Genomic DNA, 15,973 nt, shown 5'->3' on the forward strand with positions numbered 1-15,973 from the left:
CCCCCCACCGCGTTCTTGGGCGTCTGGGTGTGGAGGCTATGGAACTTGGGGAGGAGGGCGGTTGGTTACACAGGGGCTGCAGTGGCAGTATGTGCTCCAGCTGCCTTTGCTGCAGCTCAACCATACACTGGAGCATACTGGTTTGGTCCTGCAGCAGCCTCAGCATTGAATCCTGCCTCCTCTCATCATGCTGCCGCCACATTTGAGCTTCAGCCCTGTCTTCAGCCCGCCACTTACTCTCTTCAGCCCGCCACTTACTCTCTTCAGCCCGCCACCTCTCCTCCCGGTCATTTTGTGCTTTCCTGCACTCTGACATTATTTGCCTCCACGCATTTGTCTGTGCTCTGTCAGTGTGGGAGGACAGCATGAGCTCGGAGAACATTTCATCGCGAGTGCGTTTTTTTTTCTTTCTAAGCTTCACTAGCCTCTGGGAAGGAGAAGATCCTGTGATCATTGAAACACATGCAGCTGGTGGAGAAAAAAAAAGGGACAGCGGTATTTAAAAAGACATTTTATAAAACAGTGGCTACACTCTTTCAGGGTAAACCTTGCTGTTAACATTACATACATAGCACATGTGCTTTCGTTACAAGGTCGCATTTTGCCTCCTCCCACCGCGTGACTACCCCCTTAACCTTCCCCCCTCCCTGTGGCTAACAGCGGGGAACATTTCGGTTTAGCCACAGGCAAACAGCCCAGCAGGAATGGGCTCCTCTGAGTGTCCCCTGAAGAAAAGCACTCTATTTCAACCAGGTGACCATGAATTATATCTCACTCTCCTGAGGATAACACAGAGAGATAAAGAACGGATGTTGTTTGAATGCCAGCAAACATACACTGCAATGCTTTGTTCTACAATGATTCCCGAGTACGTGTTACTGGCCTGGAGTGGTAAAGTGTCCTACCATGGTGGATGGAATAAGGCTGCCCTCCCCAGAAACCTTTTGCAAAGGCTTTAGGACTACATCTAGGAGAACCGCAAATGCCAGGGCAAAGTAATCCTTTCACATGCTTGCTTTTAAACCATGTATAGTATTTTAAAAAGGTACACTCACCAGAGGTCCCTTCTCTGCCTGCTGGGTCCAGGAGGCAGCCTTGGGTGGGTTCGGGGGGTACTGGCTCCAGGTCTAGGGTGAGAAACAGTTCCTGGCTGTCGGGAAAACCGGTTTCTCCGCTTGCTTGCTGTGAGCTATCTACAACCTCCTCCTCCTCCTCATCTTCTTCGTTCCCAAAACCTGCTTCCGTATTGCCTCCATCTCCATTGAAGGAGTCAAACAACACGGCTGGGGTAGTGGTGGCTGAACCCCCTAAAATGGCATGCAGCTCATCATAGAAGCGGCATGTTTGGGGCTCTGACCCAGAGCGGCTCTTCGCCTCTCTGGTTTTCTGGTAGGCTTGCCTCAGCTCCTTCAGTTTCACGTGGCACTGCTTCGGGTCCCTGATATGGCCTCTGTCCTTCATGCCCTGGGAGATTTTCACAAAGGTTTTGGCATTTCGAAAACTGGAACGGAGTTCTGATAGCACGGATTCCTCTCCCCAAACAGCGATCAGATCCCATACCTCCCGTTCGGTCCATACTGGAGCTCTTTTGCGATTCTGGGACTCCATCATGGTCACCTGCAGCTTGCCACGCTGGCCAAACAGGAAATGAGATTCAAAAGTTCGCGGTTCTTTTCCTGTCTACCTGGCCAGTGCATCTGAGTTGAGAGTGCTGTCCAGAGCGGTCACAATGGAGCACTCTGGGATAGCTCCCGGAGGCCAATACCATCGAATTGTGTCCACAGTACCCCAAATTCGAGCCGGCAACGTCGATTTAAGCGCTAATCCACTTGTCAGGGGTGGAGTAAGGAAATTGATTTTAAGAGCCCTTTAAGTCGAAATAAAGGGCTTCATTGTGTGGACGGGTGCAGGTTTACATCGATTTAACGCTGCTAAATTCGACCTAAAGTCCTAGTGTAGACCAGGGCTTAGTGGCTCATAAGGGAACCAGCTGCAACATTCAGCTAAATACAGCAAACAAGATTTTTTTTCTTGCTCAGCAGAGAAACTCCATCTTAAGACAGATCATAGTCCTCAAGTAAAAAACTGCCCATTTATCTGATTGTATAATATAAACATCCAGAGGCAGCAATCAATATTTTTAGCTAAAAATGTACATATCTAGGGTTTCAATAATAGATTTATTTGATTTTGTCTGACATAACCAATGTATTTAGCTCAGATACTTACTGGTTGACTTTTTCTGTGACTGTTTTGCATGTCTAAGATGCTGTTTGTTTTATACATTCAAACCCTGCCCCCAAAATCCTAAAACAATGTTTTGCCTTCTAGCCTCCTTGCTTCTTTTAAAAATAAAGACTGCTACAACTGAAGTTTAGACTGGACTTTTGATCCCAAGGACCTCAAAATGTATAAGTTATACACAAAATAGCTACCTTCTATACACACTGCAAATTTATTATCTACGATGCAGATATCAATGGTATATTCTGCATTTATTTCACACATTTGCTCCAAACACAGAACTTCCACAGACCTCAATCAGAATTGTGCACATTGCTTTACAAACACACACAGGTATCATTTCACCTACCACAAGCATTAAATGCCTAAGTGAACTCTACACAACAGGTTAAGATAGGAAATAAAGAAAGATACTTTAACTGATTGAAACTGCAGCTGAAATTTAGGTAGGCAGAATGTAATTGCTCAGACTGGAGTCTGAACAGAATACAAAGGTTAAGGGGGTAATGCCCCCATCACTTATTTAAAGTATCATGTGATCTTTAATGACCACATTTGGCCAAAACCGCAGTTTTATATCTTGTTGGCACTGATTTAGAATTGATTTGGAGAAACAACATCACTTAACAGATCATCAATACGATCTTCTGCAGTCGTTGGATTTTCTTTGGAAGTCTCCCATCCAAATAAAGACCAGGCCCACTTCTAAGCAGCCAATGTGAACTGCCAACAGCGGAGAATTTTGAGATTCCAAAAAGTGGTTTCAATCCAATTCAAAATTTTGAAAATTTTCTGCAAACTGGAATGCTCATTCTATACCCAGTTCTACTAGGAGCCTGGGTTCTGGGGGAGTCTGCCTGGTAGGTTGCCACAAAACCAGGGACCCTGGAAGCCCTTAGAGTGCTGACTCCAGGGCAGTCTGCCTGGTTGGGTGTTCCAACTCCAAGGTAGCGCCTGCAGCCAGGAAGCCTAGAAGCCCTGGGAACCAAGGCTGTTCAGAAGCTACAAGCCTCGGAGCTGGGGGCAGCCCACAAAATGGGCTGCTGAGGAGCCAGGATTGCCTAGAAGCCTAGCAGGTGTGCAGAAGAGGAATCAAGTTGGTAAACTGGCAGAAAACTGATGAAACCCCCCCAAGCTTCTAGAGGAATTCTGTCAAAACTGACACAGTCCTGCAGAATGTGTTGATTTCAATGAAATAAACAAATTCTGAAGAAAAAAATATTTCTAATTTTTTTCTGACCAGTTCTAGTTTTAACTCTGTAAAATTATTAGGGATTTTTTTTCTTCTATGTGAAGAAATCACAGTTTCAGGAATAGCAAACAAGGATACCCAGTGGTCATTCCTGTGTAATTTCAGATAGTAAAATTATATAAGCTTTTGACTAATACTCTGTCATCAAAGCAAATGCAAAAGTCTACTGGGTTCCTGGCTTTGATTTTCTGATTTTCTTAGTACACCTTGAACAAGAATTTTAGCCAATATACTTTTTTGTAATGAAATTTGCCAAAATAGTATCCATATCTTAAAAACATGGATCTTTTCAATTCGGGTAAGCACAAAATAAATAAAACAAGGTGTTTATATTACATCTAAAATGAAATAAGCCATAGTATTTAAAGTTGGAAGTAAAAGCTATTTTCAAAATAGTTGGCACAGGAAAAGTTGTCTGTTCTACTTTTTCCAAATTCAGAATGTTTTCCCAATTCTTAGGTTGTAATGAACAAGTATATCACTGTGTCCCATAAATTAGAGCTAAATAAGTCCATCATCCACGCAGATAATTTTCCTTCAGCACATACATTTGTTTACCATTGTACTTCTGTGTGTTTAAATGACTGGGAGAAAAATAATTCAATTTCAGTATGAAAGTAACTGAAATTTACTGCAATTTCTAGTTGCACACAAAAAATATAAAAAATTACCTTTAAAACCATCCAAGTGATCTTTTACCAGTTTAACTGAAAGGAGAGTCTTCCAATGTCCTCCATGTGTTACTCTAAACAAAGATCATACAGTGTATCTTTCATTATTACAATTATTGTTTTCATATCTACAAGTCACAGTAAACTAACAACAGACATATATGCATACTGAGCAATGTTCTGAGACCACGAGAAATAGCTCCCTTAATTACTGCTTACTCCTTAACACAAGAAAGACAGATATTTGACTGGAATAGAGAGAAGAAATGCGGCCTAGCTTATAGGAACTAAGACACAAGAACTCTTGAATTCTAATCTTAACTCTTACCCAAGACCTGCTCTGTGTCATTGGGCAAGTCACTTAACCTCTACATTCACCTCATTATCAACCTCACATGGGCGCAGTGAAAGTCAATTATGCTGGTGAAGTGTTTATATATATTATACACACATACACAATTATTCTTCTCACATGTGATTGTCTTCAAACATTACAAAAATAAAAGATAATTTCTGATTTACTTTTTCTGAAGAGTTCCAAGTGTAACTTGAATATTTTGTAGGAATTCAGTAATACTGAACTTTCACCTTTATCAAAGCAGAAGGGCTCTGCTCATGCTGTTATTTCATAGAAAGACATGCTAGTGAAACTGGTGGAAAAGAATATTCATTTTCACTCTTGCATTGTGTTTTACCATTCTGAATCCCTAACATATGAAGTAATGTATCAAACATATCTGGGTCAATGCATGCAGCTGATAACTAAGTAAGGAACACTTTCAGAGAGGTGTATTCTAGTGATCTGAGTACAGAACTGGAAGCCAGGAACTTTATGGTTCTAACTCTGATGTAGGCCTTTCTGAGCTCTTGAACAAGTCAAATAATTGTCACATTTTCCACTTAACCCGCCTCAGTTTTCCTATCTGTAATATAGGAATACTATTTCCTATACCTCAGGGGTCTATGAGAATTGGTTGATAATAATAATTAGCACTTAGTGCTCGTCTCTATACCTGTTTCTTAGTTCATATTCTTTTACACACACATTTTAAACTCAGTGTTTCAGCAGTGGAGCAGCTGTTGCTTCAGTGCTTTATGATGGAAGCCAAATGTTTCCCTACCGAGGCCACAGAAATGACAGTGTATTTCCTTTTGCATTTCCTCACTTCTCTGACACTATTATGAAATTCTCATTAGTACCTGTGATAAATGAAGGAGGGGAATAGCTCCCTTTTATGGACATCCAGCCAGCCAGCCAGCTAAAAAAATTCCTCTTAGTAGCTGCACTCTACTTGCTTTACCTGTAAAGGGTTAACAAGCCTACAGGTAAAAGGAAAGGAGTACTTGTGGCACCTTAGAGACTAACCAATTTATTTGAGCATGAGCTTTCGTGAGCTACAGCGGATGAAGTGAGCTGTAGCTCACGAAAGCTCATGCTCAAATAAATTGGTTAGTCTCTAAGGTGCCACAAGTACTCCTTTTCTTTTTGCGAATACAGACTAACACGGCTGTTACTCTGATACAGGTAAGAGGAAAGGAGTGGGCACCTGACCAAAAGAGCCAATGGGAGGGCTAGAACTTTTTAAAATGGGGAAAAAAACTTCCCTGTCTGCTTTTATTGTTCTCCAGGGAGCAGCAATGCTGTAAGCAGCTTTAAAACTAGGTATGAAAAAGCAACAAATCATACCTCAATCCTACTTATCTGAAACCTCAAATATGTAAGTAAATCAGGTAATGACTAGGAAGATGTGATTAGGGTTATTTCTGTTTATTTCTTACAGCTAATGGACTCCTCTGTGCTAACCCCGGATGCTTTTGTTTTGCTTGTAACCTTTAAGCTGAACCTCAAGAGAGCTATCTTGACGCTTAATTTTTGTAATCGTTTCTTTTAAAATCTAGCAATAGCTTGAGTTTTCAGATGTATTCTCTTTCTTTTTGTTTTTAATAAAATTTACCTTTTTTAAGAACAGGATTGGATTTTTGGTGTCCTAAGAGGTTTGGTGGATATGTTGTTTAATTAGCTGGGAGCAACAGCAAATTTCCTTTGTTTTCGTTCTCAGCTCTTCCCCAGAATGGAGGGTGTGAAAGGGCTTGAGAGTACCCCGCAGGAAGGAATTCCCAAGTGAGCCTTCTTGGTTCTCAAGGGGTTCTTTTGCACATGGCTGGTGCCAGCATCTACCCATCCAAGGTCAGAGAGAAACTGTGACCTTGGGAGTTTAATACCAGCCTGGAGTGGCCAATATTATTTTTTTGAATCCTTGTGGGCCTCCACCTTCTGCACTCAAAGTGCCAGAGTGGGGAATTAGCCTTGACTGTACCTATCCCCATATTCATATATCGAAGTAATTGAGCAATTCTAATAATGTAAATATATTGAGAGGCTGAGTCTCTAAAGCAGGCTTGACAATACCTGCATAAGCAGTTCTCCCTAAAAAGAAACATTTCTTGCTTTTGCTTCCCTGTGTTTTACTAACAGGCATCTTCAGACTCTGGACATGATAATTATAACCTCTGCTGTCTCCTCCCCTTCCCCTTTAGTTTATCCCCTCCTAAGTAAGCCCCTAAGCCCCCCCCCCCCCCAAAAATCATAGAACTAACGTAATTTGCTGCCATCATATTGTTCTCTGTGCTTGTGTGTTATACCCATTCCCACATCCTGTGCCTGTCTTGTCTATTTAGATTGTAAGCTCTTCAGTGCATGGACTATGTACTTCTCTGACTGCCCTGACTCCCGAGGATCCCAGGGGGGCAGTCAGGGGACAGGGAGCAGGGCGTGTTGGATAGGCATGGGAGTCCCGGGGGGCCTGTCAGGGGGTGGGGGTGTGGATAGGGGTCGGGGCAGTCCCGGGACAGGGGGGCCTGGATAGAGGGTGGGCTTCCGAGGGGGGCAGTTAGGAGCAGGGGATCCCGGGAGGGGGCGGTCAGGGGACAAGTAGCAGGTGGGGGTTGGATGGGTCAGAGGTTCTGGCGTGGGGGGGCAGTCAGGGGGTGGGAAGTGGGAGGGGGCAGGGGCCTGGCTGTTTGGGGAGGCACTGCCTTCCCTACCCTGTCCTTCATACAGTTTCGCAACCCCGATGTGGCCCTTGGGCCAAAAAGTTTGCCCATCCTGATCTAGACCATCCCTGACAGGTCTAACAAGCTCTTAAAAATCTCCAATGATGGAGATTCCACAACCTCCCTAGGCAATTTATTCCAGTGCTTAATCACCCTGACAGTTAGGAAGTTTTTCCTAATGTCTAACCTGAACCTCCCTTGCTGCAATTTAAGCTCATTGCTTCTTGTCCTATCCTCAGGGGTTAAGAACAATAATTTTTCTCACTCCTCCTTGTAACAACATTTTATGTACTTGAAAACTTATCATGTCCCCTCTCAGTCTTCTCTGTTCCAGACTAAACAAACCCAATTTTTTCAATCTTCCACACAAAATGATTAAAGGTCTAGAAAACATGACCTCTGAGGGACGTGACTCAAATTAGGGAAAAACTCAATTTAACTGCAAGGATGACAAGCCCTGAGGTATTTCCATCACAGACATCTGCACAGCAGCTAGATCAGTGGTGACCCCTTTCACATAGGAAGCCTCTGAGTGCAACCCCCCCCATATAAATTAAAAACACTTTTTAATATATTTAACACTATTATAAATGCTGGAGGCAAAGCAGGGTTTCGAGTGGAGGCTGACAGTTCCCGACCCCCCATGTAATAACCTCACAACCCCCCGAAAGTTCCCGATCCCCAGTCTGAGAACCCCTGCGCTAGATGGTCTGTCCACACAGTTTGCAAAGCATTAGTGCTTGGATTTGGCCTCCAGGAAATAATCTTATTTCTGACTGTGTCCTGAAATTTGTTTCCCATATAGGGGACGTCAAACTCTCTTCCTGTCAAAAGGTAGGTTTATTTTACTTCAGTTGGCCCATTTTTTTCAAGCCCCCCCGGATCGTGGCTTGATTCATGTACAACATATATCTTGTACATGCCTGAAGAATTTTGAGATTAGCATATCTATTTAGATAGACCAATCCACCCTAGATAGACAGATGTCTCTGTTTCTACTGTCTGGAGAGCAGCATGTTTGCTTGGCAAGGGGGTTGTATGCTCTGGCCAAAATTAGCCAGATTTGTACTAAACAGTACTTTTATTCATCTGTAACTAGAGAACAAATGAAAAAAATATCCCGTCCAGGTTAGGAAGCCTGAAATTGTATTCAACAATAAATATTTCCACTTATGCTTTCCCTCCTTGCTCCTATTTAGGAAGAATATTTTCCCACAAAAAATGAGTCTTTCAGAAAACCAGTGGCATCATTTGCTATGGGCCAGGGGGGCAGTTGTTGCCCCCCTCGGGGAAGTTTTCATAAATCTATATGCTCTACTTCCTTCCCTGCCACCCCAAGATTTTGCAGGATATAATTTTATCACATATTCTATACACCAGTAGTTTTTCCCCTGAAATGACATCCTTGAATAACAGATAAAGAGACTGCTATTGTCTAACTCTGTCAAGGAAGTTAGTGCACTGTTTTTCACCACAATCATATTCACATCCTCTGTGGGTTGGGCCCAGAAGGGGACACAACACACACTGACCAATAGGTTTCAGAGTAACAGTCGTGTTAGTCTGTATTCGCAAAAAGAAAAAGGAGTACTAGTGGCACCTTAGAGAGTAGGTTAGTCTCTAAGGTGCCACTAGTACTCCTTTTCTTTTTACTGACCAATAGATTACTTGTGCAGCTCTCCTCCCTGGCTATGCATGTCTGCTCTAATCTTGGCTCCCATCGAAACGTACAAGAACGTTGCTCTGAGAGGGTCAGAGAACAAGGCTCTCCGTGTCACCTTGTGACAGGCCTGGCAGGCAGAACAGGGAATGCCCAAAGCTAAGATACAAATGGTGGCATATTGAGCCCTGTGTTACCTAGGGTAGAAGGTCCCTGTACCCCAGATATGCGACGCAGCAGAGCCCATCAGAGCACTGTAGGTTAAAGCAATGATTTTCAACCAGGGGTACGTTAAAAATCATTGCTTTTCTAGATAGTTGCCTAGTTTTAAAACAGGCTACTTAAAAGCAAAAAGAAAAGGAGTACTAGTGGCACCTTAGAGACTAACCAATTTATTTGAGCATAAGCTTTCGTGAGCTACAGCTCACTTCAAGCTGTAGCTCACGAAAGCTTATGCTCAAATAAATTGGTTAGTCTAAGGTGCCACTAGTACTCCTTTTCTTTTGGCGAATACAGACTAACACAGCTGCTACTCTGAGACCTACTTAAAAGGACTAGCCAAGTCAGTACAAACTAAAACTTCAACAATGACTTGTTTATACTGCTCTATATCCTATACACCGAAAAGTACAATATTTATATTTCAATTGATTTATTTCAAGATTATATGGTAAAAAATTAGAACATAAGCAATTTTTAGTAATAGTGGGCTATGACACGTTTGTTTTTATGTCTGATTTTGTAAGCAAGTAGTTTTTAAGTGAGGTAAACCTGGGTACGCAAGCCAAATCAGACTCCTGGAAGGGATAGACTAGTCTAGAAAGGTTGAGAGCCACTGGGCTACAGCTCGCTCAGCCGGGATAGCCAGCGTGGCCATGGCTCGGAGGCGGGCGGGCAGCTGGAACAGGAAAGGTGGGTGCAGCGGGGCGGGCGGCAGTGCCCGCGGGGCCCGGGGAAGTCAGGGGCTCTGCCGCTCCCCGCAGCGGAAGGGGAAGGATGACGGGGTCTCCTGTTCGCGGCGCAGGCGCGGCCCCCCCCAGCCACCTACCGCGGGGCTCCCCGCGCCCGCAAGCGGGAGAAACGACCGCTCCGCACCCCCTGCCCGGGCGGAAGCGCTTTAGGTTCGCGCTCCCGCACCAGCGCCCGGGACTGAGAGCCACGACCGACCGACCGACCGAGGCTAGATCCCGACACGCATGCGCACCACACACCCACCTCGGGCCTTCCGGCAGGCGGGCTGAAGCCTGGCACCGCGCCCAGCTCCTCACGGCGGAGCCAAGGGAGGGGAGGAGTTCCGGGCGAGGCGTGTGCGCAAGCGCGGCAGGGCGGTGGCGTGTGACCCCGAGCCCCCCTCCGGCCTCGCCCCCCGGGGCCATTTAAAGGCGGCGGCGGCGGCAGGCCGCCTCTATTGTGCCATCGGGCCGCGCAGGGCTAGAGCTGTCAGCACCGGCTCGGCCTCCAGCCCCGCTGTAGCTGCCGCCATGTACCGTTACCTCGGGGAACTGCTGGCGTCCCGCGCCGGGGCCGGCTCGGTGCTGGCGGGCACGGAGCCCGGCGCGGCGGTAGGGGCAGCCCTGTGGGGAGGCCCCAGCGGGGGGCTCCCGCAGCGGCGGCGCTACAGCGAGGCGGAGCGGGAGGACGACCCCAACTTCTTCAAGATGGTGGAGGGCTTCTTCGACCGCGGCGCCGGCATCGTGGAGGACAAGCTGGTGGAGGGGCTGCGCTCGCGGGAGAGCCCCGAGGAGCGGCGCCACCGCGTCCGCGGCATCCTGCGCATCATCAAGCCCTGCAACCACGTGCTCAGCGTCTCCTTCCCCATCAAACGCGACAACGGCGAGTGGGAGGTGATCGAGGGTTACCGGGCGCAGCACAGCCAGCACCGCACCCCCTGCAAGGGAGGTGAGCTCCGCACCTCCGTGCGCGCACACACACAGCCAGCACCGCGCCCCCTGCGCCTCCACCCTACACACAGCCGGCTCCGCACCCCCGTCACCATTCATGCAGCCGGCCCTGCACCTGCTGCAAGGGAGGGGAGAGCCCCGCTGCCCTGGTATACAGACATCTAGCACCCCGCCAACCTGCAAAGTGAGATCCACGCATGAGATCACGCATAGACAGAGCCATACATACCCGGGGCAACCCCTGCAAGGTTGGTGAGACCTCCTCATATGCGTTGCCAGTACTGCACTACCTGCAGGAAAGGGGACACCCTAGCCCCATGGATGGATAACACTTCATTTTCCATATATACATAGGTAGCCTCCAACTTTCTGCAAAGCAGGAGAGAATCTCTTTATGTCCCATGCATGCAGAGCCAGCGCTACACCCAACAAACAAGTGATCAAAGTAGAGTGAAACAGGAGTGAGAGCTTTCACTGCACCAGCCAAGGAGGGAAGGGCAGTTATTGGGGAATCACTGCTTACCCAGACCCACAAATAGGGAGAGCTCCCATCTGCTTTCAGCAGAGTAGGAGCTATAATTCCCCCTTAGTTATCAACTGTTCCAAACACAGCTAGCAATATATCCACTGTAAGAGTAATTGTGGCACCTTAGAAACTAACAAATTTATTTGGGCATAAGCTTTTGTGGGCTAAAACCCACTTCATTGTATGCATGCAGTGGAAAATACAATAGGAAGATATATATACACCGAGAACGTGAAAAATATTGACTAACACGGCTACCACTCTGAAACCTGTAAGAGTAATGAGATTCCCTCCTATACTTCACAGCTGGAACTGTACTTTGTGAAAGGAGTATGAGAGTCTTTTTTCTGTTTCTCAGCTAGTGTTGGCTCCCTGTGAAAGCTAGGAAACATGTATATAGCCAACATTGAACCCCAAAAAGGAGTCCATGTTCCCAATACTGCATATCCATAGCCCTGCAGCCCCTCCAAGGCTGGTGGGGAGCTCCTTGCCACTGACCCCCTACATCCGTCCATGCATTCTCTGCAAGAGAGGTCAACTCCTATCTCTGTCCCAACCTAGCCACATGCCTGCCAATTAGCAGTAGAGTGTAAATATACGTGTATTTACCTAAATTCAACTGCAAGTCATTTGAAGCACATACTTTCCTGTTTTCAGCTTGCATTGTAACAAAACTTCAATTTGTAGAAGAGGAGGAACTTGGCTTACATCTGTGGGGCACTTAGAGCTTGATAAGCACCTTCTACAAGGGAAAATAATTTTAGTACCGTATTTCGCATATTTTCAATATTTCTGTGCTTACAAAGAAGGTGGGAAGTAGAGGGATTTCATTTCTTGTTAATATTTAAATGGTCGCTTAACCCCTAAAATGCTAAGGTGCTTTTAACAACTTTTCTAGTGTGTTTAGGAGATCTGATCGTGACATCCCAAAGTTATATACTAATGTCAGGGATCCAAAACAGCCCAAGTTCTCAGCAAATCTCAAACTTTCACAACTTGAATTGTGAAATTTGAGGAACTGTGTACACTTGCATTGTTTAATTATGAATTGAAAAGTTGGGGAAAAACAATAAATAACTTGAAAACATTATAATGTAAGGGCTGTTGCTAATACATACTTTGATTTAATACAAAATCCCACTCCAGCCCAGAACAGGAAAATAGACAATTGGTCAAGTTTCTAGGTAGATGTACAGAAAAAGCCAAAAACTAGTGGTCTTCTAGGAAAAGAACGTCACACCTTTTATAAGGGAATTGAAAAGATTGTCCCACCCCAAGACCCAGTATGGACAACCATGCATCCCTAATACCTCCAGGGCTGTGAGTCTGTGAAGCAAGACTCCCAACTACCATTAAGGACTCAACCAGTACTATATCCCCCTGAAAGATAGTTAGACACCCTGACTTCCGGCCTGGATCAGTCAGCACTGTGCACTCTGTTAGCTGCTTAATTTTTCAAAACAGTCACTTTGAGATCATTACAGGCGTGTATAGGACTTCAAACTAAACACCTTACCTTTGCCGGACATCTGAAATTGTAACTGTACAGAACACACCCCTACATGTTGTCATAATGGACCTCATCTCTATAGTTGCTAGAAAAAGATTGGGGGAGTGTTAAGAACACTTACTCATAAATCATTAAGTATAGGTGGTGTCTAGGTATGACTATTGGAATTATGCTTAGGATTTGGATTCCTTAAGTGCCTCAGTCTTTCAAGAGGAAGTTTTCTTCTGTTTTTTGGTACAGATAATCTACTTTAGAGATTTTTTTTTTTTGCTCTGCAAGTTGGACTGTTTGCGTAGTTTTTAACTTTATATCAGTGCTGCAATTAGGGTGACCAGATGTCCTGATTTTATAGGGACAGTACCGATTTTGGGGCCTTTTTCTTGTATAGGCTTCTATTACCCCCCAACCCTGTCCTGATTTTTCACATTTGCTGTCTGGTCACCCTAGCTGCAGTTTAGCACCCATGTGTCTGCTGACTTGGGCTCACACAGCTTAGGCTACAGGGCACTTTACTTATGGTGTAGACATTCAGGCTTGGGCTGGAGCCCAGACATGGGGACCCACCCAGTCCTCGCCCTCAAAGGAAGTGTGCACAACAATATCAAAAGATGTGCATGGGCGCTTAAATTCATAATTTTGCTGGACACTAAAATCTGGTCTTAATAAAGACACTGGATTTGTGTCTTCTTACAACAGTGTGTAACTCATTAACACCTCTTTTGCCTATGTTTGCAAAGGGGTTAATGGGCCACTTCACTGGCCTACACTACAGAGTTAGGTCCACATAAGACAACTTTTGTTGACCGAACTCTGTAAGTACACCTCTACCCTGATATAACACGGTCCTCGGGAGACAAAAAAATCTCACCGCGTTATAGGTGAGACCGCGTTATATCGAATTTGCTTTGGACCCCTCCCCCATTCCTTGTTCCCTGACCGCCCCCTCCAGAGACCCCCATCCCTAATCACCATCAGGACCCCACCCCCTACCCAGCCCCCCCTGCTCCCTGACTGCTCCGACCCCTGTCCACCCTCCCGCCACCCCCTGAGAGGCACTCACTGGCAGCGGCGGGAAGCGGAGCAGCCTGGCCCCAGACCGCTCCGCTTCCCGCCGCCGGTGAGTGCGGGGATGTTGGGGAAAGGATGCTTCCCATACTCACCTGCGGCGGGAAGCGGAGCGCCGTGGCTGGGAGGTGGCGGAGTGGAGCGGTCTGGGGCTGGGCTGCTCTGCTTCCGCCGCTGCCGGTGGGTGCAGGGGGGATCCCTTCCCCCAAGCCCTCTCCCCTGAGCAACACGGCTGGGGCCAGGGCGAGGGAAGCGGAGCGGGCTGATCCCGGCCCCCTCATTAACCCCCCAGGCCACTCTGGCACTGTGGGGCCCCCAAAAGTGCCCCCCCCCTGCTTCTGCCTCCCAGACTCTGGGGGAGGAGGAGCCCCTGACCACCCCCGAGACCCTCTGCTCCTTATCCAACCCCTCAGCCCCGGCCCGGCCTGGTCCCCTTAACACGCTGATCAGAGCAGTGTGTCGGAGCTTTACTGCGTTGTATGTGAACCGTGTTATATCGGGGTGCGTTATATCGGGGTAGAGGTGTATCTACTCTAAAATGTAGCTCCGACTACACCAACTTAATAACTCCACCTCTGCAAGAGGCATAGCACTTTTAGGCTGACTCAGTGTCAGTGTAGACACTGCATTGCTTATATTGACTGTTGATGCCTTTCAGAAGCTGTCCCACAATGCCCCACACTGACAGTTAAATCGGTGCAAGCACTCCTGGAGGGGATGGACACCACCGACACAAGGAGTGTAGTGTGGACATGCAAAAGTGATGTAATTAGTTCAATGACTGTACATTGACGTAACTTAGGTCGACTTAATTTTGTAGTGTAGATTTCCCCTGCAGTACAGATGGCAGTATGCTGCTTTCTCTGGTAATAGCTTCTCTGTCTTTCCTGCTCTGTAAGTTATCTTATCCAACATACTGCAGTTGTGCAGAAAGCCGTTCTTTGTGTTACCGCTGTTGTTGGTCAGAGCCACATCTCTGCACTCATCATGTTAACATTTAATTTTTGCTAGTCCAGTTTCAGATTCACCTAAAAAACTGCGTGACTTATTAAATGCTGTTATTATGAACATAATGATTTTTACTGTAAACCCATTAGCAGTATTATCCAGAAAATGTCTTTAACATCAATGTTAATAATGTTCTGTAGCAATTTACTCTGCAAGTAAATATAATGAGGGTTGGTTGTTGGGATGTCTCATACTATGGTAATTGACCTTTTTAGCCTGAACCTTCTACACCAGGGGTGGGCAAACTATGGCCCGTGGGCCACATCCGGACCGCCAGCTGATTTAATTTGGCCCTCAAGCTCCTGCTGGGGAGTGGGGTCTGGGGCTTGCTGCGCTCCAGCCGGGGAGCGGGGTTCGGGGCCGCTCCATACGCGCATGCCACACCTCCCAGAAGCAGCAGCATGTCCCCCCTCCAGTTCCTACGCATAAGGACAGCCAGGGGCTCAGCACACTGCCCCTGTCTCAAGTGCTGCTCCCTCAGTGCCCATTGGCCAGGAACTGCAGCCAATGGGAGCTGCAGGGGCAGCACCTGCGGACGGGGCTGCACGCAGAGCTGCCTGGTCACGCCTCCACCTAGAAGCTGGAGGGGGGACATGCTGCTGCATCCGGGAGCTGCTTGAGGTAAGTGCCGCTCGGAGCCTACACCCCATAGCCCCTCCCACGCCCCAGCCCCCTACCCCAGTCCTGATCCCCCTGCTGCCCTCCAAACCCCTCAATCCCAGCCCAGAACACTCTCCTGCACCCCAAACCCCTCAGCCCCAGCAGAGCATGCACCCCCAGCTGGAGCCCTCACACACCCCCATGCCCCGTTCCCTGCCCCAGCCCGAAGCCTCCTCCCGAACCCCTCGGTCCCAGCCTGGAGCCCCCCTACTACATTCCAAACCCCTTATCCCCAGCCCCACCCCAGAACCTGTATCTCCAGCCAGAGCCCTCACCCCCTCCCACACCCCAACCTCTTGACCCATCCCGGAGCCCACTCCCATGCCCTGAACTCCTCATTTCTGGCCCCACCTCAGAGCCTGCACCCCCAGCAGAGCCTTCACCCCCTCCTGCACCCCAACCTTAATTTTGTGAGCATTCAT

General features: G+C 47.1%; 2 protein-coding genes across 5 annotated transcripts in view; one reads left to right on the forward strand and one right to left on the reverse strand.

Moving 5' to 3' along the window:
• Positions 1–10,180, reverse strand: part of SHLD2 (shieldin complex subunit 2) — an 89,310-nt gene extending 79,130 nt beyond the window's left edge. For 2 of the 4 annotated variants that reach the window (XM_048859258.2, XM_048859253.2), the window contains exons 1-2: positions 10,097–10,120; positions 4,168–4,241 (exon numbers count right to left, since the gene is read on the reverse strand). The gene's annotated coding sequence lies outside the window, so the exon portion shown is untranslated. Of the gene's footprint in view, positions 1–4,167; positions 4,242–10,096 lie in introns of those variants that run through there. The other 2 variants (XM_048859254.2, XM_048859256.2) reach the window with 2 other exon arrangements.
• Positions 10,132–15,973, forward strand: part of GLUD1 (glutamate dehydrogenase 1) — a 52,161-nt gene continuing 46,319 nt past the window's right edge. Inside the window, exon 1 of the mRNA XM_048859259.2 lies at positions 10,132–10,780. Coding sequence (XP_048715216.1) covers positions 10,363–10,780 — 418 coding nt within the window. The 5' untranslated portion in view covers positions 10,132–10,362. The remainder of the gene's footprint in view (positions 10,781–15,973) is intronic.

This window comes from Caretta caretta, chromosome 7, assembly GCF_965140235.1.
Source record: "Caretta caretta isolate rCarCar2 chromosome 7, rCarCar1.hap1, whole genome shotgun sequence".
Classification (NCBI taxonomy): Eukaryota; Metazoa; Chordata; order Testudines; family Cheloniidae; genus Caretta; species Caretta caretta.